This window comes from Mandrillus leucophaeus, unplaced genomic scaffold (assembly GCF_000951045.1).
Source record: "Mandrillus leucophaeus isolate KB7577 unplaced genomic scaffold, Mleu.le_1.0 Scaffold393, whole genome shotgun sequence".
In the NCBI taxonomy this organism is placed as follows: Eukaryota; Metazoa; Chordata; class Mammalia; order Primates; family Cercopithecidae; genus Mandrillus; species Mandrillus leucophaeus.
In genome coordinates, this window is record NW_012104176.1 from 892,645 (window position 1) to 916,877 (window position 24,233).

At 41.0% G+C, this 24,233-nt stretch overlaps 1 protein-coding gene across 1 annotated transcript in view; it reads left to right on the plus strand.

Annotated features, from left to right (window-relative positions):
* PPARGC1A (peroxisome proliferator-activated receptor gamma, coactivator 1 alpha) overlaps positions 1 to 24,233 on the plus strand; it is a 711,903-nt gene that overhangs the window by 366,011 nt on the left and 321,659 nt on the right. Inside the window, exon 2 of the mRNA XM_011991302.1 lies at positions 15,116 to 15,283. Coding sequence (XP_011846692.1) covers positions 15,215 to 15,283 — 69 coding nt within the window. The 5' untranslated portion in view covers positions 15,116 to 15,214. The remainder of the gene's footprint in view (positions 1 to 15,115; positions 15,284 to 24,233) is intronic.

The window sequence follows — 24,233 nt, forward strand, 5'->3', positions numbered from 1 at the left end:
GAGATTCCAAGGGTGGGGAAATCAACTAAACTACCTCATATGGTGGGAGTCATTGCAGAGTCACGTGGCAAAGGAAATAGATACAAGGAGGGACAGAGAATGGGGGACTTCTTTGTAATCAGTCTGCTATAGAAGGTCTACATGCTTCTTTAGTTTCTCTTGAGATTAAGAAGGAAACTAGGGAAGATTCTTGAAAGACCCTGGGCTTCCTTTTTCTGTTGAGGCTCAAGTTGCTACTTGAAGGTGCTCAAAGTGTTGCCATTCGACCTGCCCCGAATCAGGTTCAATTCTTTAAAACCTAATTTCATATTCTGTCCTTTTCATGCCCTCTTCGTTTCTTATCTTCTAGCCCAGGAAATGATAGATCAGTTGATTTGTTGCCTTTGTGTCTATAACGAGTATAGAAGAAAAAAAGACATTGGGAAGTTCATAGGAAACAGATACGTGGAGAAACTTAAAGGAGGCATCTTTCAATTTGCCTCTTTCTGTGCTTGTTTTATTAAAGGCAAAATCTAGAAGAAAATAAAGTCTGCGGGCATCTTTTTTGACTTGGGCAGGATCTGACTAGGTGTGTGAGGGCATCTGGGGGTGGGGAAACGAATGGAAGTGCTGATCTGGGGTATTGGAAGGCACCAGAAAGAAGGGACTGATCAATAGCTATTTTTCAACTGCGTAGCATAATTTGTGTCAGGCTGCTGAAATGAGTTAGTGCTTCATAGTTAATGACTGTGAGCACATTCCTTTATCGCAGCACTCTCCAAAATGTTTGCCGTCAACAATTCTAAAAGGCTGTGAGTGACTCACAGCCAAAGTGAGTAATGCACTGGAACTTCGTGAGCTGGGGCCTCTTCTCCGAAAACCTTCCCCTTGGACACCATGTCTCTGTATTTACATCTCCGGCTTGGCTGCTCCTCAAATCATCTAGTCTTCTTGCCATCTTGTTTGGATATCACTCTCCTTTCAAGCTTCTTTTCCTTTATTTGGGGATTTCCTGGTTCACCCACTCAACCCTTGCTTAGACTCTACACAAACACCATTCCCTTATTATAAAAGGGTGGTCCATGGACCAGTAATACAGGCATCACGGAGGAGCTTATGAGAATATAGAGTTCCGGGCCTCACTCCAGGCATACTGAATCAGAGTCTGCATTGAAACAAGATACCCAGAAGATCTGCGTGAACAGGAAGGTTTGAGAAACACAGGACTATTTCATAAACATTGATTTTCGCCCCTGCTATTTCCATTCCCTCACTGTTAACCTCCTCAGGCTCTTTTATCTCTTACCTTAGGTTAGAAAATACCTCCCCCTAGCTTTCCACCAAACTTGATGAGTGATCCCAAAGTGCGATGAGCTGCCCAGTCAAGGATTGAAATAAAGTCCCATTAGAAGATTTGCTTTTTCAAGGTTGTATATTTGCTTGTGTCATTGGAAACTGGTGGTGGCTGTTTTCTTCCTCTGTAACGTGGGATAAGCCATAAAGAAGTCTGAAAATTACACAATTCTAAAAGCAGAGTCCACACTATCTTACCCTCACTGTGCTCTCGTGTTAATCAAGCCTTTCTGCCAGAAGAGTGGGTGCTGTATGTGACTCGAGGCATATTAGAAACATGTTCCAATGTAAATAGCTCCCACATGAGTGAGTTACATCCGTTCATTGAGTGCCCACCTTGAACCTCACGCCATACACGGGTGGTGCATATTCACACTATGATTTAATATGCACATCAGCCCAGTGAAGTATGATCCCCATTTTCCAGATGACGAAATTGAGGCTCAGGGAAGGGAAGTAAATTGCCCAAGGTTACACAGCTGGTGAACTGCAGTATTTGAAAGAGGCTGCATTTTTAAGTACTGTGTGATTTTTCCATCTGCAGATTCCTTTCTTTAGCTGTGAAAGGCTTTTCCTCAGGGTTTACTGGGCATATATTTTTGGGGTGAGTCATTGCACCAAACTAATTGTTGACCTTCCTCCAAATCTGGACACAGGTATACAAACAGCCCCATTTCTGCTTTTGTCTTTATTGTCTGATTCACATGCTTCCTGCAGTTTGATGTTCCTGCTGATCCCTTCCAATGAGATGTCAACTCTCTCTTTGAATTGCGTTGCCCACGGTCCTCTGGAAGCTCTACTTCCTTGTGGAATTACCTGGCACCCACTCTAACAAGGACGGTCCATCCTTTGCTCCCCTCTTCTCCCTTTGCCTTGCCTGGCACTGTGCCTGGCAGATCACAAATAACACGTATTTGTTCAGTGAATTGAATCTGAGCTGATTTCTCTCTGACAGGGACCTTGGGAGCGTCAGAGCCCGAGTGGGGGAAAGGTAGATGACAGAGGAGACTTTTTCCACACAGCCTATTTCGCACTTTTCACCAAGGACCTGCACAGATCTCTCTCAAAATACAGTCCACAAAGCACTGAAGCTGCAAGAAGGATGAATAGGAGATAGAGTATGTGATAAACCTCTATAGCCACCCGGGCCTGGCCTCCACAAAGGGGGTGCCCACTCTACTCTTAAGGAGCTTTTGCTGCTTAAAACATCTCAACTAGGAAGAAAGCAGAAGACATGTAAAACTTCCTCTTGGAAAGCTATTCCGCCTTTGATTTTTCAGAATGTCTTCAAGTGATTTGAGTCTATTTTTAATACCTGTGAGACATGATGTTGTGAGGAGAGCTAAATATAGGGGCCACATCCCCCTTTCTTTTATTCATTGGCCTTAATCTTCCTAGGAGGAAAAGATAATGCACACGATGTTTCACCACGGAGTGGTGACGTTTGGCCTGACGGGCCCGGCTGAAAGGAAATTCATAAATACTGTGTTGGAAATAAAGATAATGAATGGATGCTTTTTAGAGAAAACGTTAAGTGGGAGTTTATTTATGTTAAACCTCCCCTGTCTGCTGAAGACGGCGAGATAGTTCCTCTTGTTTTCCTAGGGGTCCTTTGGGGACAGCAGTCAGCCTGTGTTACTAGAGTAGGCTTCAGCACCCTACCAACAGCCTCCAGAAGAGCAGGACACTCAGCCAAAAATAACACACGGCATCAAAGCGGCAGCTATAATTCCGGTTCATTTTATACTGACGAGGCTTTTTTTTTTTTTTTTTTTTTTTTAGTTTTTTTTGGAAGAAGGCATTAAGCGCATCTTAAAAGCAAAACAACTTTGTGAGTACTCATTGGACCAGAAGGAGAGACTAGCGCTTCTTGCAGCAGCTGTGAGCCCGAGGGCTCGGTGTTGGAGGGCTCTGCTCTCTGTCCTGGGTGCTCTTTCGTGCCTGTCTGTATCCTACACACCTTCAGGCTCTATCGTTTCCATTTCTGTTGGGTGGACCTCTATATTATCAGCATCTGGGATGTGGCTTGCAGAAGTCCCTGAAGTGAGTCTTTAATCTGCTGCCAGGTGCCGATACCACCTTGAGTCTTTTGTTGAGGAGTTGATTGAGAAGGGAAGGCAGTTGAGAGTGTGGCTAATGGAGAGGGCTCTGGAACTACCCACTTGGCCAAGGCTTCCCCCTTTCAAAGCTATGAAAACTTTTGGAAGTTATTCTACTTTTCCATGCTTCGGTGTCCTCATCTGTAAAATGGGAATGATGGTGATATCATACAGAATTGTGTAAAACATTGAAGCGCGTGGCATGTTGCAGCTGCTCAACGTTTTTGAGCCTCTGAGCTTATCCTTGTAACAAAGAGTGAGGCCAGAGCAGTTTCTGGCAAGGTGGCATGATTTCAAGCCCCTGGTTTGATATGTTTACTATGGCTTAACAACCATCTCCAGGGCAGACTTGGTTTAATTTGGTTTCTAAATCTGTTCACAGTCCTGATTCGCAGTGTTGTTTTCAGTAGGATGGCAGCCCGGCTTTAACTGGGAAGTTGTATCTACAAGTGTTGTATCTGTGCTCCATGTAGGCTGCCTTTCGGAGAAGAGGCCTCCCACTCTTTGCCTCCCTGCCGTTCCTCTATAAATAAGAGCAGCCCACAGTCCCTGCCAGGAAGATGGAACCTCAACTGGAAGTATTTGAGGATGTCTTCCAATGAGGTGGAAATCAAAAGTTCCCAGATAGCACTCTTTCTGCCCAAGTCCAAGAAATACAATCCCCACCTACTCCATAAGCCTTCTAAAAGATGTAGTTTTGCGTCTCTTTGCTGTTAAATACAATTTGGAAAGACTTAACATGTCAGCTACTCTGGGATTGTCCTACCTCCAAAGGGGACCCTGGAAGAAACAGGACCTCAGGAGCTATTAGATCAGAAGGACCTTTGTCGCCCAATTTCTCTGTTCATACAAATCAGTGACTGAATTCTAGATGAGGAGGGTTTATTAACCTGTGTGGACATCAGTGTTACGTATTAGTCTGTGTGGACATCAGTGTTATGTATTAGTCTGTGTGGACATCAGTGTTACGTATTAGTCTGTGTGGACACAGTGTTGTGTAGGTATCCCTGGATATTTGGATTTGGAAATGAGCCTGAAAAAAAAGAAAGTAGTCTATAGGTTGGAGTACCATGAATTGTTCCCTGTCCTGTGGTCTGTATTGATGTGAAACATTTTAGAAACTATTGTATTTTAAATACTACCATGATACTCTAGTTTCAGTGGCACCCACTAAAGGTGGGACTGGGTCTCCGTGCTGCTCTTCTCCAAGGACATTGTGACAAGAGTGGTGATTTCTGGAGCTGAGCTATGTTGGGGCAGGGGGCTGGGCTGGGATGGATCCCTGGGGTCGTGCAGCCGTATTCTCCTGCCCAGAGCGCTGATCTTACTTGCAGCTGCAGTGGTTGTTTATCTGTCTTTCCCTCTCACAAGACCATGAGGGCGTGGATGTGTTTTTCTCATCTCTCAATCGTTAGTACCTAGCACCATTCTTAGCACACAGTAGGTATTTAATTTGTGCTTTTTGAATCCATGAACATATTCTGGGAAAAAAAAAAAATGATGTAAAAACATGAGTTTGCATCTGTTTACCCATGAGGAAAGACATTTATCTTGATTTCTATTACAGCACTGGGTGTACCTATGATGTCAGTTTCAGACTTGGAAACACATTTGAATTTGAATTCTGAAATCCAGTTTGGTCTGTTTATAAATTTACATTTTTCTTAAAAAATGGATACCTTATAATTTTGCATATGTATGGGGTACATGTGATATTTTGTTACATATGTACAATGTGTAATGATAGGGTAATTAGGATATCTGTTACTTCAAACATTTATCATTTCTTCATGTGGAGACCATTTCTGATAGGCATACTTAAAATCTGAAATAAAGCTATATTAGTTCATTCTTGCATTGCTATAAAGAAATACCTGAGACTTGGCTATTTATACAGAAAAGAGGTTTAATTGGCTCACAGTTCTGCAGACTGTACAGGAAGCATGGCTGGTGAGACCTCAGGAAACTTAAAATCATGGCAGAAGGTGCAGGAGAAGTGCCTTTTTCACATGGCTGGGGCAGGAAGGAAGGGGGTGAAGGTGCTGCACACTTTTAAATAACCAGATCTTGTGAGAAGTCTATTATGAGACAGCACTAGGGGGATGGTGCTAAACCATTAGAAACCACTTCAATAATCCGATCACCTCCCACCAGGCCCCACCTCCAACAGTGGAGATTACAATTCGACATGAGATTTGGGTGCAGATGCAGATCCAACCAAAAGTAAATTGAATAAATCATAGAATTTGTCTTCCTACTCTTACCACCTCCTCCCTAAAAGTGTTGAGCAAATGCATGCTCAGTTTTATGGATGCTAAGTTAATACAGGGTCTGCACCTGTAAATTGTAGTTTATTTGTTGTAGAACCTTGAAACATTATGACTGTTTAGACAGAAGCTAGGAAGTATGAATTCAGCTCTTATTTTGTAGTTCCTGTCATAATGGTTTCCTGGAAAAAAAAATGAACAACCATGTTACTCGCAAGTGGCCTTACCTGTAAATTACATTTTTTTTGTGTGTGGTTTTATGCCCAGACCCTTGATATTGCTTTAACCTGGTTTTCATAGTTTAATTTATTTTAGTTGGTAAAGATTATTCATCACTCATTTAATTCCAAGGTTATCTATTGATTCTTTTCTCCTCATTTGGTATTTTCTGACATTTTGTGGCACTCAATATTGATTTATACAAAATCAGTCAGCTGAACGTCCAGAGGCGGCGTCATGCACTTGTCATCAGTTGTTTTTCTGAACTAATAAGTGGAATAGCCATGTATGTCGAAGGTGTTGGGTGATTTAAGGGCCGGAGTCCTGCCATTTGCACCTACTGGATCATGCCTCTAAAAATCCTTGTAGAATGTTGAAAAATGAGATCCCTGAGAAAGTTCTCCAGAGGTAGTAACAAGCAGTTTCTTGGTAGGGGGCTAAATTCTTCCCCATAATGTGTTGACCAGTCATTCTGTTCCAAATCCACCCTAAGCCTGTGCTCTTAGTTAAAAATAAAGAAATAAAGCTTCATATGCAAATAGACCTTCAAGGTAAGTGTCCCTAGCCCATTGCTTCTTAAACTTAATGAATCAGCCTTGTTAAAATGAAAATAAAATACTGTAGGTCTGGAGTGGGGCCTGAGATTCTGCATTTCTTACAAGCTCCTAAGTGATGCTGGTCTGTACCTCTTTGAGTAATGCAGCTTTAGTTCACCTTCCAAATTGCCGTCTTAATTCTCTCCCATTTTGAAATTCTTGAACCCGATCTGAGGTTCCCCTCACATTAGGATGTTGGTACTAGGAGTAAATGGAGAGGGAAGAAACATCCCATATCCCCTCCCCAATTTACATTTTACAACAGCCACAAGAACCTAGTTATGTTACAAGTACGTAAAGCAATTGGATAGTTTCTAATAATCTGCAATCAAAAGAATTTGGTCATTTCTAAAGTCTCAATTTTCCAGAACCTTTAAATTCATATTTTGTAAATCAATTTGTGCCTGGGGGAGTTTAGCAATCCCCCAGCTCCTCTCATCTAGCCATTTTTAAGGCTCCTTTCATCCCATTGGCGCTCCTTGCCTGGGTGCAGAGAGTCCTGCTTTCCAAGCTGAACTGGAAAATAACTTGTAATATAATGTCAGAAGATAAAGCTTCAGGCTGCCCCTCCTAGGAGTGTTTGAATTTCATAGACAATGACAGAAAAGGTTTTAAAATCAAAAGATATGGCTGGTGGGATTTTTAGACTGCTGGGACCTTTTTTTTTTTTTCAGGAGGAAGAGAATGAGGGTAAGAGTTTCCAGCGTCCCTCAAATATATCATATAGCCGTTTTGTTTTTCATTCAGCCTAGTCTTAAGATCTGCATTCCCACTCTACTCATTAGTTTATTGATTATTTCTGGGGGCTTATGACTTCAGATAGTCTTTAAAGGAAACTTTAAAGAAAGTATTCTGTAATTTATCTCTGCCGGGATTAACATTTGCTAAGGCAATACTCCGTGTCTCTGGGCTCTCTTGATGCCCAGCATATCACAAAGTCAGGAACAGGATATAAACATACTAGAAAGGCCAATATTATTTTTATACTGAATCAGGAAGGATGATGTATTGAATGTCTTCACCTGGTTGGACTTATATTTGATTCTTTGCAAATCAGTGACAGATTCATATGTAGAGAAAAATTGAGGTTCTCATCTATATGTTGTTTTTTATTACATTATTTTGCTTCGGGCACAAACATATCAAAGTAATTTAGACACTGTGGATGAAGTCATCTGATTTCCATTAATAAATGTCAACTAAATCCTTGTGATCATAGTCAGTTGGTATTATTCCACAGTTATAGAAAGACATAGTAATGCCATGCAATAATTAATTGGCATCTACATGGCTCAGATTCATACAAAATTTAATGTTTGGAGTGACAGCCAGGTTATTTCTCACTTAAGCGATATAAGTACACTTAAGTATTGAAATGGATTCTGTTTCTTGGTTTGAATATTTGGGTCTTTTCTTTCTATCCCTGTTCGTTATACGTAGGTTAAGAAAAAGTCCTTCCTGGTTTATTATGTTCTTTTTTGTAATAGAAGCTTTCTTATTCCATACAATTGAAAATGGTAGTTCACTGGTTAATCACATAAATTGATTAAATTGGGAAATCATAAATTATATGCAGGCACAAAACATTTGACTTTTGCTTAAAACATATAAATGCACATTTATTTGCCACTATTTTGCTGTGGAGCCAAGGGCTTTTCTCTGAATATGGGTCCACAAAGAGAAATTCTGAAGTTTCTCCTGTGTAAGCCATAGCCTTAAAGTAACCTCTACAAATTTCAGTTTTGGTTTCTCTAAAGTGAATCAAGAATTTAAAGACAATGTCCAACAATCTAAGTACAGAATCTGTATACGTTTTTAGGATTCCTAGCCCTCCAATAACAACTTTTTGAACAGTAACTTTTCTTTCCAAATCATTTGACTTGTTTCATGAAAGCAGCAACTGTTTTTTTCTATTCAAACTCAGATTTTATAGATATAATTGTTTAATTGGATTATGTAATTATATTAACAGACACAATTGGCAATAACAGGATTGGGACAAATGCAAATGAATCTTTGTAAGTCTGCAAGTCAGTACGTGGGAGTACAAGAGACACAAGTAGACCAGAAAGTCTTCACTCCACCAGCCATGGGTGTTCCATTGGCCATAAAGCCATGGGTGTCATTGCAGTTCAGGCTACGTATTTTACAGAGAGAATGCTGAGCATCACTGTTCCAGGGCAACGGTGAGCGGGAAGCCAGTGCTCTATTTTCCCATCTTCTGAAACACAATGACTACAGTTCTGGAATTCATAGTTTTCAGATTTGTCACTCTTAGGACAGAAATTTTTTTGGATTTATTTGTTTTATTATAGAGTTAATATATAGCCACCTCTAGTAGTGTGGGTTTGATACATGATTAGAATTTGTTGGTGAAGCATATTTCTGAAGGTAAATAACTTGCTATTAGCATCTAATGAAAAAAAAAACCCACCTAAAAACAAAAAACAGAAGTAAAAGTTTATGGGAAAACATACCCTATTCATGTCTACAAAAATTTCATTGAGGTGAAGTTAAACTGGAAATGTATAACGTGGGCAGTAGGGACTCATAAAAATTCTGTCATAGCTGTTAAGTGCAAGTGTGTACAAAATCCCATGGGTAGGTGAAAGATCATCTCATTTCTTCCATGCCTGGAGACTCCTTGGCTCTGTACTTAATTTTCTCAATATTCTCCTGCTCCCTCCACCCCAAACTTTTTTGTTTTCTCCTCTAGATTGAATATTTGCATCTAACAGATCAGGGTAAATTACCATCTTTTACCAGCATTTGGCACTGTGGCATGCATGTTTTAATTCACCTGGAAAACTATTTTTTAGTTGCTTGATTCTTACGATGACGTCTTAACCACGTTTCCCCCACTTCCTCGTTGTTGAGACAGGGTCTCACTCTGCTGCCCAGGCTGGAGCGCTGTGGCACCATCATAGCTTACTGTGACCTCAAATTCTTGGGCTCAAGCAATCCTCCCACCTCAGCCTCCCAAAGCACTGGGATTACAGGAGTGAGTCACTGTGCCTGGCTTAATTCTATAAGCTAAAGGAGTTTATCTTAAATCATGGGAGGACTGACTGCTGCATTTTGTATAGATTTTTCATATATATAACTTTTTCATAAGGAAAATGTTACAAATTCTAAAACTCTATTTCTTATTAGTCAGCATATTCTTAATATGCTGCTTATCTGGAGGGAAAAAAACAGTGGGTAAGGAAAAGGTTTTCCATGACTTTTTGGCATCAATTTGATATTAAATTTCACATGGTACCAGCAGCTTAACTGCATGACTGCAGGCCCACATTCTTGACGTACTGAAAGTGTGTTGTTTATTCTGAGCCAAGAAATGGTAGAGTAAAAGTTTTTATAAGGTACCTAGTTTACTCTGCTTAAATACTACATTCTCGCCATGACTTTTACTTTATTTAAATTTTTATTTTATCTTTTAATTCAGAGTGTATTAGTTTGCTAGCGCTGCAGTAACAAAGTACTACAAAGTGGATGGTGTTGACAACAGAAATGTATGGTCTCACAGTTCTGGAGGTTAGAAGTCGAAGATCACACTGTTTGTTGACAGAGTTGATTCCTTCTGGGGGCTATGAGAATCTGTTTCATGCCTTGTATTAGTGCATTCTCACACTGCTATAAAGAACTAACTGAGGAGTGGGTAATTTATGAAGAAAATAGATTTAATTGACTCTCAGTTCTGCAGGCTTAACAGGAAGCATTGCTGGGAGGCCCCAGGAAATTTATGATCATGGTGGAAGGCGAAGGGGAAGCAAGCGCCTTCTTCGCATGGTGGCAGACGAGAGAGAGAGAGAGAGAGAGAGAGAGGGCGAAGAGGGAAGTGCCACACACTTTTAAAGCATCAGATCTCGTGAGAATCACTACCCTGAGAACAGCAAGGGGAAAATCCACCTCCGTGATCCAATCACCTCCTACCAGGCCCCTCCTCCAATTCAATGTGAGATTTGGGTGGGGACACAAATCCAAACCATATCATGCCTACTATGGTTTGAATAGATCCTTTCCAAAATTCAGGTGTTGTTAACATGGTAATACTAAGAGATGAGGCCTTTAAGAGGTGATGAGGCCATGAGGGCTCCTCCCTTGTGAATGTGATTAAGTCCCTCATAGAAGTGGCTTCACACAGTTCAGTCACCTGCCCTTTTGGCAAGTGAGCACACAGTATTCCTGCCCTCCAGAGAAGCTGCCCTCACCAGACGATTGAACCTGCCAGTGCCTTGGTTTTGGTTATCCCAGCCTCCAGAATGGCAAGAAATAAGTTTCTGTTCTTCATAAATTACCGAGACTGAGGTATTCTGTTACAGCAGTACACGTGGACTAGGACACTGCCTTTCTCCTAGGATCTGGTGGTTGCTGGAAATCTATGGTCTCCCTTGGCTTGTAGCTGCATCACCCTGAATCTATCCTTACCCTCATATGGCCTTTTCCCTGTCTACATCTGTCTCTGTGACCCAATTTTCCCCTTTTTATAAGGACATCAATTATATTGGATTAAAGCCCACCCTAATGACCTCATTTCAGTTTGATTCCCTTTGTAAAGACTCTATCTCTGGCCGGGTGTGGTGGCTCATGCCTGCAATCTGCAGTCTCAGCACTTTGGGAGGCTGAGGCGGGCAGATCACTTGAGGTCAGGAGTTCGAGACCTGCCTGAGCAACATGGTGAAACCCTGCCTCTACTAAAAATACAAAAATTAGCCGGCATGATGGTGTGTGCTTTTAGTCCCAGCTACTTGGGAGGCTGAGGCAGGAGAATTCCTTGAACCTGGGAGGCAGAGGTTGCGCTGAGCCAAGATCACGCCACTGCACTCCAGCCTGGGCGACAGATCGAGACTCTGTCTCAGAAAAAAAAAAAAAAAAAAGATAAGACCCTATTCTAAATAAGGGTCACATTCTAAAGTAATGAGGGTTAGGACTCCCATTTAGTTATTAGCACTTACATTTGAAAACATTTAAAAATAAGAATCTCCCAGTGGTGTCCTAGAGGAAGCTCAAGTTTGTGTGGTGTTAAGAAGCACAAGAGCTTGAAATAAAAGACTTAGAGTTCATGAAATGTCAGTGTCGTGGTTTGGCCAGAGTCATTATCCATACTTTCCTTGATGTTTATTTTTATAGTCTCTCCTTCATTTAATTAAGACATCCAACAAAGAAGAAAAAAACCTATTCTTTTTATTTTTTTTAGTGCTTGATTTAAGCACAGTGAATAAAAGCTATGCTGTTTAATTAGCTCTTGTATTCATGTATGTTCTCATTATGTTTACAATTTGGAGACATGTACTTTGTTTTATCAGCATCGAATTCATACAGAGCTACGTTTGTTATTTGATGCTTCACTTTGCTTTCGTTAATTTCCTTGCTAAGTGATCGGTAGCATCGAAGTCATGCTGTTCTGAGTTTGGATTCTGAGACGAAGGCATACTGCATTGTTGAACGCTTTGCTCTTTCTTTTTAAAATTCATATTTCTGCATGATCTTTAGAAACTGTGACACTTAATGCTGGTATCTTATGATACCGGAAAAATCAAGACTGGAGAAGGAAGAGAAAATAGTGAAGTGTGAGAGTCTGGGAAGAACAGACTGGGGCTATAATGGAAGCTATTTAAAATAATATTGCAGGACTACCCAATGTCTGGGATCTATGTTCTAGCTAGAATTTTTTTAAAATTTCATTTTCAGAACCACTCTGCATTGGAAAGTGTAGGCTAGCTTATGTTGTAACAAATAACACTGGAAGCTTATTTCTTATTCACATAATGCCTCTTGGTGGTCCAGGTGACTCTCCAAGGCGCCTGTTCTCCTTGAGAACAGGCTCGGCATTCCTGTCTGCCTCTATGTTAAGGCACGGCTTAGCAACACAGGCATCTACAATCACTGCAATAGAGAAAGAGCAGGCTGAGAATCAAGTGCCTGTTATTGAAGCCTCCCCCACCCTGGGAATTAATACCCATCCTCTTACATTTCCTTGGACAAAACAAGTCATGTGATTATGCTGGATTTTAAGTGGGTTAGGGAAATGCTATCTTGCTGTGGGCTTGGAAGTAGAGGGGAACTAGATACTGGTGGACAAGAATGTGCCTGAGACGATAACGCACACTTCCCCTTTACACACATGGAAACCGGGTCTCAGAGAAGATGAGTAACCTGCCCAGGGACACAGAGTTAGAAAATAATGGAGCTGATAATCAAATCTAAGTCTATGCTTCCAACCACTCGTGTGCTGCCTCCCATAAGAACAGATATGACTACATTGCAGATGGTGCAATTCAAATGATAAAACTAATTGCTCCCAGTTGTCCTTATGGGATGCTGTTCATAAGGATTTAGGGGAAATGGGGGAAGAACCATATGACTGGTGAGGCTTCCATTGAGTCTAGTCTCTGGGGAAATTTTCTGGAACCTTGGTCCTCTTGGCTTTTCTCTCTTACACCTCAGAAGAACCTCTGAGAAGCATCTGTATATTCTCAGTAAAAGGGAAGAACTGGGCAAGTAAAGGGTTTTGCATGTGTCTGTTTTACTACAGACGAGGTGGAAGGTATAGTCGTGTGATTACTAAAACGATAATAATGGCAAACTAGGTTTGTATGACGGTTTACAGCTTACAAAGCGTGTTTCTTTATAATCTTCAGATAAGAACAAACTTAAGTGTCATAACTGACGGAAGTGCTGTATTAATGAGGTATGATTATCAAAAGAGCCAATGGGATCTGAGACTGCATCGTGAAAGAGTATTGACTAGCCTCAAGTAGAGCTTGGAGTTATATCTGAACTAACTCTTGGCCTCATCACCAAGGCAAATGTCCTTATCTCTTTTTGGATTCTTTTTTTTTTTTTTTTTTTTTGGCGGAGTCTTGTTCTGTCGCCCAGGTTGGAGTGCAGTGGCGTAATTTCGGCTCACTGCAAGCTCCGCCTCCTGGGTTCACACCATTCTCCTGCCTCAGCCTCCCCAGCAACTGGGACTACAAGCGCCCACCACCACGCCCGGCTAATTTTTCTGTATTTTTAGTAGAGACGGGGTTTCACCATGTTAGCCGGAATGGTCTTGATCTCCTGACCTCGTGATCCACCTGCCTCAGCCTCCCAAAGTGCTGGGATTACAGGCGTGAGTCACCACACCCGGCCTGGATTCTTTATCTGTAAATCAGGAGCATAATAATGACATAACATTGGACACCTAGGTCCATGCTCAGTAAATGTTGGTTGCTCTTATTATGATGATTATGGTTGATATTGTGGCAATTTTTCAAACAAGGCATGAGATTATTTGGCTGTGTGTACCATGATAGATCATAGCAAGAATGTTATGATCACTTCTGCTAGCACGGGAACTTGTAGAATACATTCCGAGACTGGCAACCAGAATGGAGAAGTGACCTGAAACCATCTTGCACCATTTTCTGAGGAACCTAACAATATTTAATCTGGAAATTAGACACTTTAGTAGAAGTTTGGGAGCATGGGGTACCACTGTCTTTGCATCTCTGAAGGGTTGTTCTGTAGAATAGGCTTTAGTCTCATTCCTTCTGGAATTAAAAAGCAGTACGTCCATGGGTAGAAGTTACAGGGAGAAGGAAATCAGTTCATTCTGGGACAAAAATTATCAGCCATGAAACAGGACTGTCTTGGTAGGTAGTGAATTTACTGTATTTAGTGGTATAGACCGGGTCATGGGGATTCAGGCGTCAGATGAGTGATTACATCAGAGATATCTTAAATGATACTCTGCACCAAGTTTTGTGATTCTAATCCTGGGTGCATCTGGAGAACATTAAAAAAAATTCCCAATGTCTTGGGCCCTAGTTTAGACTAATTAGATAAGAATCTCTAGGGGTGAAGGGCAATTCTTAGTATCACGAGCCAACATCATTCTGCATGTGAAGTGCTAGTGAAGCATTGGCTGGGTTTGAGTTCTAAAGTTTGAGGAGTTCATGCAAACCGAAGCCTCTGATCCTTTTGGATACTGATTTGGAAAAGGGGTCGAGGCCCACGGTCAGATTGAAATGCCTGCTTGCAGAACATCTTATGGGGGAAGGGGCGGGACTCTAGATGCTCAGAATTCAACTATGGGAATGAGTCTATTTTCACCCAAAGGAGCTTGCTATTATTCATGTTCACTGGCTGCTGAGTGATTCATACGCTGCTTTTTGGGGGAGATGTATTCAAATGAAATGTTGCTACTATGTAAAATAGTTTATTTCTTCTAGGATACACCAGCCCACTGATGCAACCCGGCAGAACAATGCAAATTTTGGTGTGTGTGTGAGCGTGTGTGTGTGTGTGTGTGTGTGTGTGTGTGTACTGGGGCAAGGAGAAGACGGGAGCACACATAGAAATGCATATTTCTAAAGCATAGAGCAAGCCTGCACACTTCCCTCTTCTGACCTTTACACCAGAAGCATAAGAATGACCCATTGTCCACCGGCCCTGGAGCTTGGTTGTTCCTAATCTCTGGACGCTTGATGGCTGAGCTGGCCTTCAGCTTGGCCAGTTGGCATCTGTCCGGGTAGCCCCATGTGTCCCGAATTTGTTCCCCGGTGGGTTCTTCCTGCCCGATCCCTCATCCTCTGGCATGGCATTTTCTCCACGACAGTCTGCCCCTGGACTGCCCTGGCTGCTGCTTTGGTAAAGGCTTGCAAGGAGAGAGAGTAACAGCCGCTGGCGAATCCAGTTTGTGCAAGCAGCATCAGCAATGGATGAGACCTCCCCAAGGCTGGAAGAAGACTGGAAAAAAGTACTTCAGAGAGAAGCAGGCTGGCAGGTAAGTGATGTCCTCAGCTTCACACAGGACCCAAATCTCTCTCAACTCTTTCGGCTCCAAGTCTAGGTAATATGCATACATCAATTTGTGGAACTGTGCTATCTGCAAGCATGTCGTTTTGAAAAAAGTCATCAGTAGTTTCCATGTCTTCGCAAACTATGCAAATAAGACCCCAAATACATTTACTCTAGATTCTCAAGCAAGCTAATAGGGTTTTTACAAATCTATAGGTGTTGCTAAATGTATACTTTCTTAATAAAGGTTCTTGAATTAACAAGTTGCAGGTGTATATCAAGGGAAACATGCAGATTTGGTTTGTGTGAGTACAAGTTCATTGTGATATAAAAATGTAATACAACACCTGTCATCAAACTTACTTTATGGTGTTATAGTAGCTTGGAATAGGGGCTTGGTTTTAACCTATTTTAATGAGGTGACCATTCTTTTAATGCAGCTTGCGTGCCTTCCTTATTTATGCTGAACTCATAATAGGTAGAAGCTCTGTGGTATGCAGAGAGTTCAAGCTAAAAGATTCATTTTGGTGTAGAAGCAGTTTTCATTAAAATATGCAAAGCAGTAATGTTTATATGTTACAATACCTATTTCAAATTAGCAAAATTATATGCTCCTGTCTCGTAAGCTGCCAGCTGAAATCCTTTCCTAAATCCTGTTGAATGGCTTTGATTACTCTTCTTCACATTACGCATTACACACCTCTAATGCATATTTTTACGCATCCACTCCATTGCCATTTAATTAGACAACAATATTGAAGACTGATGCCAGAGCTTTTTTTTCCTGTTTCCTTTTTAATAATGCTGCTAGCGTATGGAAAAAAGAACACTTCTGTGTATGAAGCTTTTCTTAGGGATGAGGTTGGATAAAGTGAAACTCTGATTTTCCATTTTGTCTATAACAGAAACTTTCATATAAAAATGGTAATTCAGAATGAGTTGATTTTTAATGTCAATTAAAACATTCTTTCTTCTATAAAAAGAGGGAGCCTTTTCTGAAGATTTCTTCCTCAACAGAAATTTCAGTGAAATGTAATACTGGTATTGACTGGTATGTTTTGTTGTATGCAATGTGATGTTAAGTAAGAAGCTTCAGAAAAAACACCCTCTAGCCTGCCATGAAATTGGAATCCTTTCACTTTGAGTGGGAGCATTATTCAGGAAGTAGAAAAGGATACAAAATAAATCTCTGCCTGCTACTTTCAGGATGACATGTGGTGGGTCTCCAGGGGTCCAAACAAATATTCAAATATTTTATGGTATGTTAATGTGACTTTTGGTTTTTTGTCTTTTGTTTGCATGTTTTCCTTTAGAAAGTTGTCATCTTATATAGTCTTTATTTCAAAGGAGAGTGAAGGGAGGAAGAATGTAAGGAGATGACTCAGACATCTCTGTAGATAAAATATTTAAACTAGAAACATGAAGTTCAAATGTTCATGTCAAAATGCCTGTGTCATATCACTGTCAGCATCCCGTGACCTTTCAGCTTATTAATTTACCAAAAGGCTCCTAATGAAAATATTGCCTGTGCTGTTTGCCTCCAAAGATGTGATCCTGTACAGCTGGTTGACCCCTGTCATTTCCATTGTGATAGTTGGAGCTCTGCCTTCTAGCTAGTGGAGGTAGTGGTTAGAAAAAGGGCATCCTAGTCTCTGAGTTGGTTTCACTGACTCTTGGTACTGCAAGGCGTTGGGTGGAAAGTAGGTCATAGGGTGTCAGCTACAGCATCATCTGCTTCTGCACCTCTTGAACATCCCCAAGAGGTCTACCTGTTGCCCCCACTCATTTGTATTGCTAGGCTGGGTTCCCATATGCCTGGAATAACCTACTTCAGTTGACACCGAAGCTGTCCCTAAGAGAGGAAACTAAATCTGATGGCCCCAGATGCAAGGCCTTTGTGGTGAGGATGACTTCTTTTGGCCATCCATGGTAGTAATGTAGCTGGGGAAGTAAAGATTATTTAAGAATGAATTGTGATGGATGCTGAAGCTTTAGTTTAGCCAAGTACTATATTTCTTACTGGAACTGATTCAGTACTTTTCCACTTACCTAGTATTTTCCCACCACAGTGCTAGGAGTTGTATGCGTGTGAGAGAGTGAACACACATACACACATATTTCAATCCTTGTAAGAAGCCTAGAAGGTAGGTATGATTATCCCCATTTCACAGATGTGAAAAGCAAGCCTCAGAGAGGTTACATAACCTGCCCAAAGCCATTCAGGGTCTCAGTTCACACCTGTTTGATTCCAATGCCTATCCTATTCCCACTTTTGTTGCTATGCCATCTGAATTAAATTTTATCTCATTATTTATCTCATGGAATAATAACTTACAAGCAGCTGTGATGTGGGCAGGCAGGAAGAAAGGGAAAAAGCATGATGATCTTCTAATGAAATAATCAATCTCTGAATCATTAAGACTTTAATAAAATGTTTTTTAATAGTTTATTTTTTTAACCCTTACTCTATGCCAGACACTAAACTAAACTTATAATTCTTACAAGTACTCTGGCAGACAGATACTATTTATTTATTTTGTACAAGTAGGGAAATGTAGGCAAAGTGGTGTTATGGAACATGCCCACAGTCATACAGGTAGTGAGATGCTGAAAAGGGGTATGGACGCATTTGGCTTGACACTGAAACCTGTACCCTGCTTACCCAAGACTGCTTCTCAGAGTATATTTTCTTTGTTTCCTCCTTATCTTCTTCTTCCTTTTTTCTTTCTTCCTTCTTCTTCTTTTCTTTTCTTTCTTTTTTTATTTTTATTTTTTAGACAGCATCTCCCTCTGTCTCTCAGGGTGGAGTGCAGTGACACAATTATGGCTCACTGCAGCTTCTACCTCCTGGGCTCAAGTGATCCTCCCACTTCAGCCTCCTGAGTAGTTGGGACTACAAGTGTACACCTCACATCTGGCTAATTTTTAATATCTTTTATTTGTTTTAGAGTTGGGCTCTCTCTATGTTGCCTGGACTAATCTTGAACTCCTGGGCTCAAGTGATCCTCTTGCCTTGGCCTCCCAAAATGCTGGGATTACAGGTGTGAACCACCACACCTGGCCTCAGAGTATATTTTCACATTATATTTTATCATTCGTACTTTAACTCTTTCATCTCACAATAATGTGATGGAATTCTCTTTGAGAACTTCCCCGATAGGATTTTCTTTTTTTAATAAGTCAAGAGTTGGGTAAAATGCCTTGCTCATTCACTTCTACAGAATGTATTTTAATTGGATGCTGTTTGCCTTAAGTGAACCAGCTTTTACTTACGGAGTTGGAAATGAACTAGATGCAATTTCTAGAATCAACTGTAAATCTGAAAATCCATTTAAGCATATAACCATCCTGGAAAACCAACAGCAGTTGCAGCACAGTTAATGCTCCTGTCCCCCATAGTCCACTTCAGTTCTGGGAGAGTGCTCAGGGACAGAGATGGCAGTGGCTTATGCCACCAGGGAGCTGTATGACCACAGGCAAACTTAGCCTGATCACTGGCTTCTTTACTTGTAAACTGAGGTGATTATGCTTGGGTGATGACTTGGAGGGAAGATGGGATGGATCCTTGATAATACATCATTGTTTTGGCCAGTTGTTAGATGGAAGATATTATGGAGGGGCCAAGGACTCATGTCTGGATAATGTTTCATGTTGGGATGGTTTCCTTTAAAACAACCCATGTGACTGCACTGTGGCCATTTTGAACTGGTCTAGAAATATTGTCTATCTGTGCCTGTCTCCCCACAAAAAGATGAATCCCTCAAGGATAAAGGTGCATCATAAAGCCTGGTGCGCAATAAGCCCTGGATGAATGTTTGCCAAAGCTAAGTGAAATTGGATATTTGATCTGGAAGGAAGCAGAGACAGGTTCCCAAGGTCTCGATTTTACATGAAGAGGGAGAATAAGAGATTGGCTCAAGTTCCAGCCCTGGCTAGTGAGGAGCAAGGGTTATCATCTTCCAGTTCAGCTTTCTACCTTTTTTTCCCCTGAACTGCTTCTCCATAAACTTTCTTCTGCAACTTTCTCATCTGTAAAATTGGAACTAGAACATATTGTCTGTGTCTGTTTAGATATCTTTACTATTATGATACCCTTTTTGAACAGGTACTGTAGCACATGGGTCAAGAACCTGTTGATCTTGAGACAGACCTCTGAGTTCTAACCTTGGTGTCCTTAATTCTTAACTGTGTAGCATTGGTAAAGTTTTCAAATCTTGCTTTGCTTCTGTTTTCTCACCTGTAAAATGGGGATAATTGTAGTAGCGACTTTATAAGATTGTCGTGGAGATTAAATGAATCACTTTCTTGAAAGTGTTTAGAAGAACACATCAGTGAGCACTGCTTGGTGACCCATCAAATGCACAGTATGTGTCATTATCTATCTATTATCTATTTAATGAGACCAGCCATTCAATGTTTTTTGAATACTGCCCCCCTCCGCCATGTGCAAAGCACATCCATACTTAAGGAGATGAGAAAGTGACTGAGGATGTTGCCCTAGAACACAAGGTCATGGTGGGAGAGCACAGCAGGTCATTATAATGATAGGACAACCACCAAATGCTCCATGTATCATGGGAGCACTGTAGGTAGGCCTCCAATCTGTCTTGGGAGTTGCATGGAGCTAAGTCTTAAACAAAGAAAAGGAATTAAGCCAGACAAAGAACTGGGAAGACAATTCAAGGCAAAAGAGAGCCTATGTCAGACATAGGAAAGAGAGCAGTGTTGAAGTGTGTGTTGAGGAGCATGCAGTTGGATGTGATACCAGCCGTTCAGAGTGAGGCAGGAATGGTGGGAGATAAATCTAAAGAGGCAGGAGGAGAAAAACCTTGCAGAGCCAGGCCAGCTTCAGCTGGCAGTAGATATAAGTGGGTATCAGTGCCTTCATCTGAAAAGAGATCTGAAAAGAGATTATTGGAAGAGAAACTGAGGTCTCTGGGCTGATGATGGGGTGGATAATAACTAACCAAAACGTGGAGAAGAGTTATAAAAAATATGAGTAATACATCAGGAAGATAAACAAAGCCCTGTGAAGACTCAGAGGAGGTAATAATTGCAGGAATAGTTACCAATGACAATAATTTCAGGAATAGTTAACAATGATAATTAACAAACACAGAGCTTACTGTGTGCCAAGAGCTGTTGGAAGCATTTTTCTGATATAAAATCATTGACTCCTTACCATATCTGAATAAGGGGATATTAGTTGTATTCCTACTTGGTAGATGAGGCTGGTTAAGAGAGGGTAAGGTCACTTAATTAGTACATGGGACTGAGACCCAAGCAGCCTGGATCCAGAGCTTAAAGGATTATGTCCCTCTACCTGGAGCAAGGGGAATAGGGACAATTTCACAGAGTAGATGGCATTTGAGCCAGGTTTTTCACAAGGAGATAATTTTGCAAGCAGGGAAAGCCTGAGTTAGAATGCAGGCTCTCACTGATAGTGGGTGTTCTGTACTCAGAACAGATAGAGCAGTTTCTCTTATCCCAGGTCTCGCAAAATTATTAGACCAGCTGAATTTCTCAAGGTTTTATAGGGCCATGCCACAGCTCTCTAATAATAGAGGCAGTACATGGTAAGGTGTACTGGGTGCTCACCAGACACCCAGCACAGGTGTACCTGAAATGGTCAGTCTAGAAGTGAGAAGGCCTGGCTGAAGGCCTATCAGGGTGACCTCAATCAAGTCCCTTATTTATCTGAGCTGTTTCTGCTTCTATAAGATGAAAAGGAAGACACTTACCTTTCAGGTACAAATTCAGTGAATTAATGTTTGTATTAAATAACTTTTATTACTGTAAAGCATTCTACAAGTATAAGGTTTTATTGCCATTAACAGAAAATAAAGGAGAATCGTGGTTTTGAAACAGTACCAAATATGGATATAGATTTGTGTACTGTCTACCTTCTCTTTCAATTCCATTACTATTTCGTGTTTCAGTTTTCATGTAGGAAAAAAAAATAAGTAGGTTTGATGTTGTTTCCTGTTCTCGGGGAAGGATTTGTTTCTTCCTGTTTAAAGTGCTTTAGATTGGACATTGATGAAATAGTGGTTCATAGTTTGAGTTTACTTCATGTTTAAAGAAATATGCATCAAGATACTGTCATCTATCAAGTGAGTAAATGGTGATGATGGGTCAAAGCCAGCACCTGAGGATGTAGACTGACCTTTTCTAATTTTATGTTAAGAGGATGATGGACCTAGCAAGAGATAGTTGGATCATAGCTGCCATAGAAGAGCTTAAATAAGTTCTATTTTTCTTCTATTGTTACATCTGTAGCACAAAAGTATTCCCTAAGAAGACCCCTTTTCTTATTGCTGACTGCAATTTTTTGTTATTGCCTTTTAAATGTGGGACATGTTCATTCATCAATTCATTTTTTCATTTGTTGAATCAAAGAAGACGAAGTGTTTGATGTATTTCCTAGATTCAAATTCAGCTTCATAAGGCTGGGGGAGACCTTGTATTGTTTGTTTTCATTCTACATGTTCCTCACTCTGAGCAGAAGCAAGTCCAAAAGGCTGAAGACAGATAACCTAATGGAGCCTCTCTCTATAACTCATTCCTAGCTCTAACAAATGATACTTAGGCCAAGGAAATTCTTCCTTGTGTGGATTTAAACTCTGCCCATTGCGGCTTAGGCACAGTTCTGCTCCTTTCTCCTCCCCGGAGGTGGAGAAAAACAGCTCAGTCACTGTCTTCACGAATCAGCCTTCCTTTCTTGATGATCATTATGAAACCAGCCTTCGGCTTTTGCTCTCAAGGCTAAGCAGCCTAAATCCGTAGGTATAATTCTTCATTTCTATCTTCTTGAGTTTTTCTGAACCATCTCAAAATCTGCTTATTATCCAACTTCTATAGCCTAGAACTTTGCAGTAGGGTCTAGCCAGAACTAACCAGTAGGTCACCTACTTAGTCATTTAATCAGCTAATCTGCATTTAGTGAGCTCCACGTACTGGACCTCTGAGCCAAGCCTTGAGGGTACAAAGATAGGTAAAAGGCAGCATAAAGGAACAGGTAAGAGCCTGGTTAACAACCAGGCTGGTTACCCACTCAGCTGTATGACCGTGAGCATGTTACTTAAACTTGCTGTGTCTCAGCTCCCTCATGGGCAAAATTGGATAATGATAGTAATATATCTCATAGGGCTGTGGTAAGGACTAAATGAAGAAACACATGCAATGCACTTGGAAGAGTGATTGACGCTTACCTATGGCCACTTGACTGTTTGTTAGATAGGACAAAAATGAAGTAAGATGCAGACACTGCCCTTGAGTTTTACTCATTCTACTTGGAAGGATAAACTAGTAAATGGCTAACAAACAACTATTTACAATTCAGTGCATTTAGTCCTATAGTAGCAGAAGAAGCACGTGGGATGGAAGTTCAGAGGTCTAATTATGCCTCAGGGCATCAGGAATGGCTTCATGGTTCAATGGAGGTGAACTGTTCTATGTATTTCTTCGGTTCACATATCATTGACTTAGAGGCTGGGAGAGACCTTGGAAAGACGTCTCACTGAGCATTTTCTCACTAAGGATCACTGAGTTGGGCCGCAGGGGAAATAATCAGATTTCTAGGTTAGCGAAGATGGTATCAAAGTGTTCTAAGTAGAAGGAGGCTTGTGAACAAGACCTGGAAGAGTAAATGTGTGGTTATGTTTGAAGAATGCTGAGTGGTTAGTTGTGTTGTGCGGTGTAGACAGGCACTGGGGAGAGGTCCTTCCATATGGGTGGCATCAGATTGTCTGGGGACTTGGAAGACTTGCGGAGGTGTTTGCCTTATCCTTAGCCTAATCTATGCTCATGGGGCTTTATGTCTACTGTAAAAAGCTATACCTCAGTTAGGGAGACAGCCAAAGCATTTGATGGTTCTCTTCCAGTAGTTTTCTTACTATCTGGAATCAGAGCTATGTATCAATCCCTGGAGGCCAGAATCTAAATCTTACTTGTTTGCCTATTTCTCTCAGGGCCTAGCACACTTCCAGGCGTAGAGCAGGCTCAAGTCATGAGTGCTGAAATCAAGTGGCCATATATAACCAGTGTCCTCATCTGCCTGTTCTAGAACAACTAGTTGTGCTCATGCGTGAATGAACAAATGCAAATAAACCAATCCAGTGATTTTACAGTTTTCAAGTTTGACTCAATTTTATGTACCTCTTGGTACAAATTTGTGTAAAACCCAAATAACCAATATAAGAAATCAATTCTCTCTGTGGTATCTTTGCCTTTTATGTTCAGCCTCCTGTACTCCTGTGTCCCACATTCATGGCTGTTTGTTCTGATGGGGGCCCAATGAACCTTGAGTGGGTTTAAGACTTGAACTTTTCCCTCCTCCAACTCTTTCTTGAACATTGATTTTCGTATGTCACAACTTATGCCGATGATGGCTAAGGAGTATTTGAGATGTGGAGGGAAGATTTTAAAAGAAGGTCAAGGGCAACAGGCAGCACTTGTGTATCTAAAGAGACAAATATGTTTGACATCAAGTTTGTCTGTGAAAAAAAAAGTCAAAAGAAATGAGAAATCCTCAAGTCATAGCAACTGGTTGAATGCAGCGATTCTCTCACTTATGGTGCAAAAGCTGCAATTTTCTATCTAATTCACTACTCAATCATTCCATGGCCCCTGTCTCAAGCTCGATTTAAGCTAGTCCCCAGTACACAGAGCCACTGTACAGTATATAAAAGAAATGACTGGCCAAAGGGACTGAGGGAAAAGGGAGCCATGTGGTGACCCAGAGCTGACGTTATCGAGTTATCCTAGGATCACGTGACGCCTCTAAAGCCTCTCATAAAGTCCATGTAAAATAGGTCATCCTTCCTTTAGCCTTTAAATTTTGATTTTCACTGCCTGATAAAAGAATATGATCTGTTTAAATGCTCACCACATATATTGGGGAAACAGACAATTTACTTGGGACTCAGGGGCAGTGC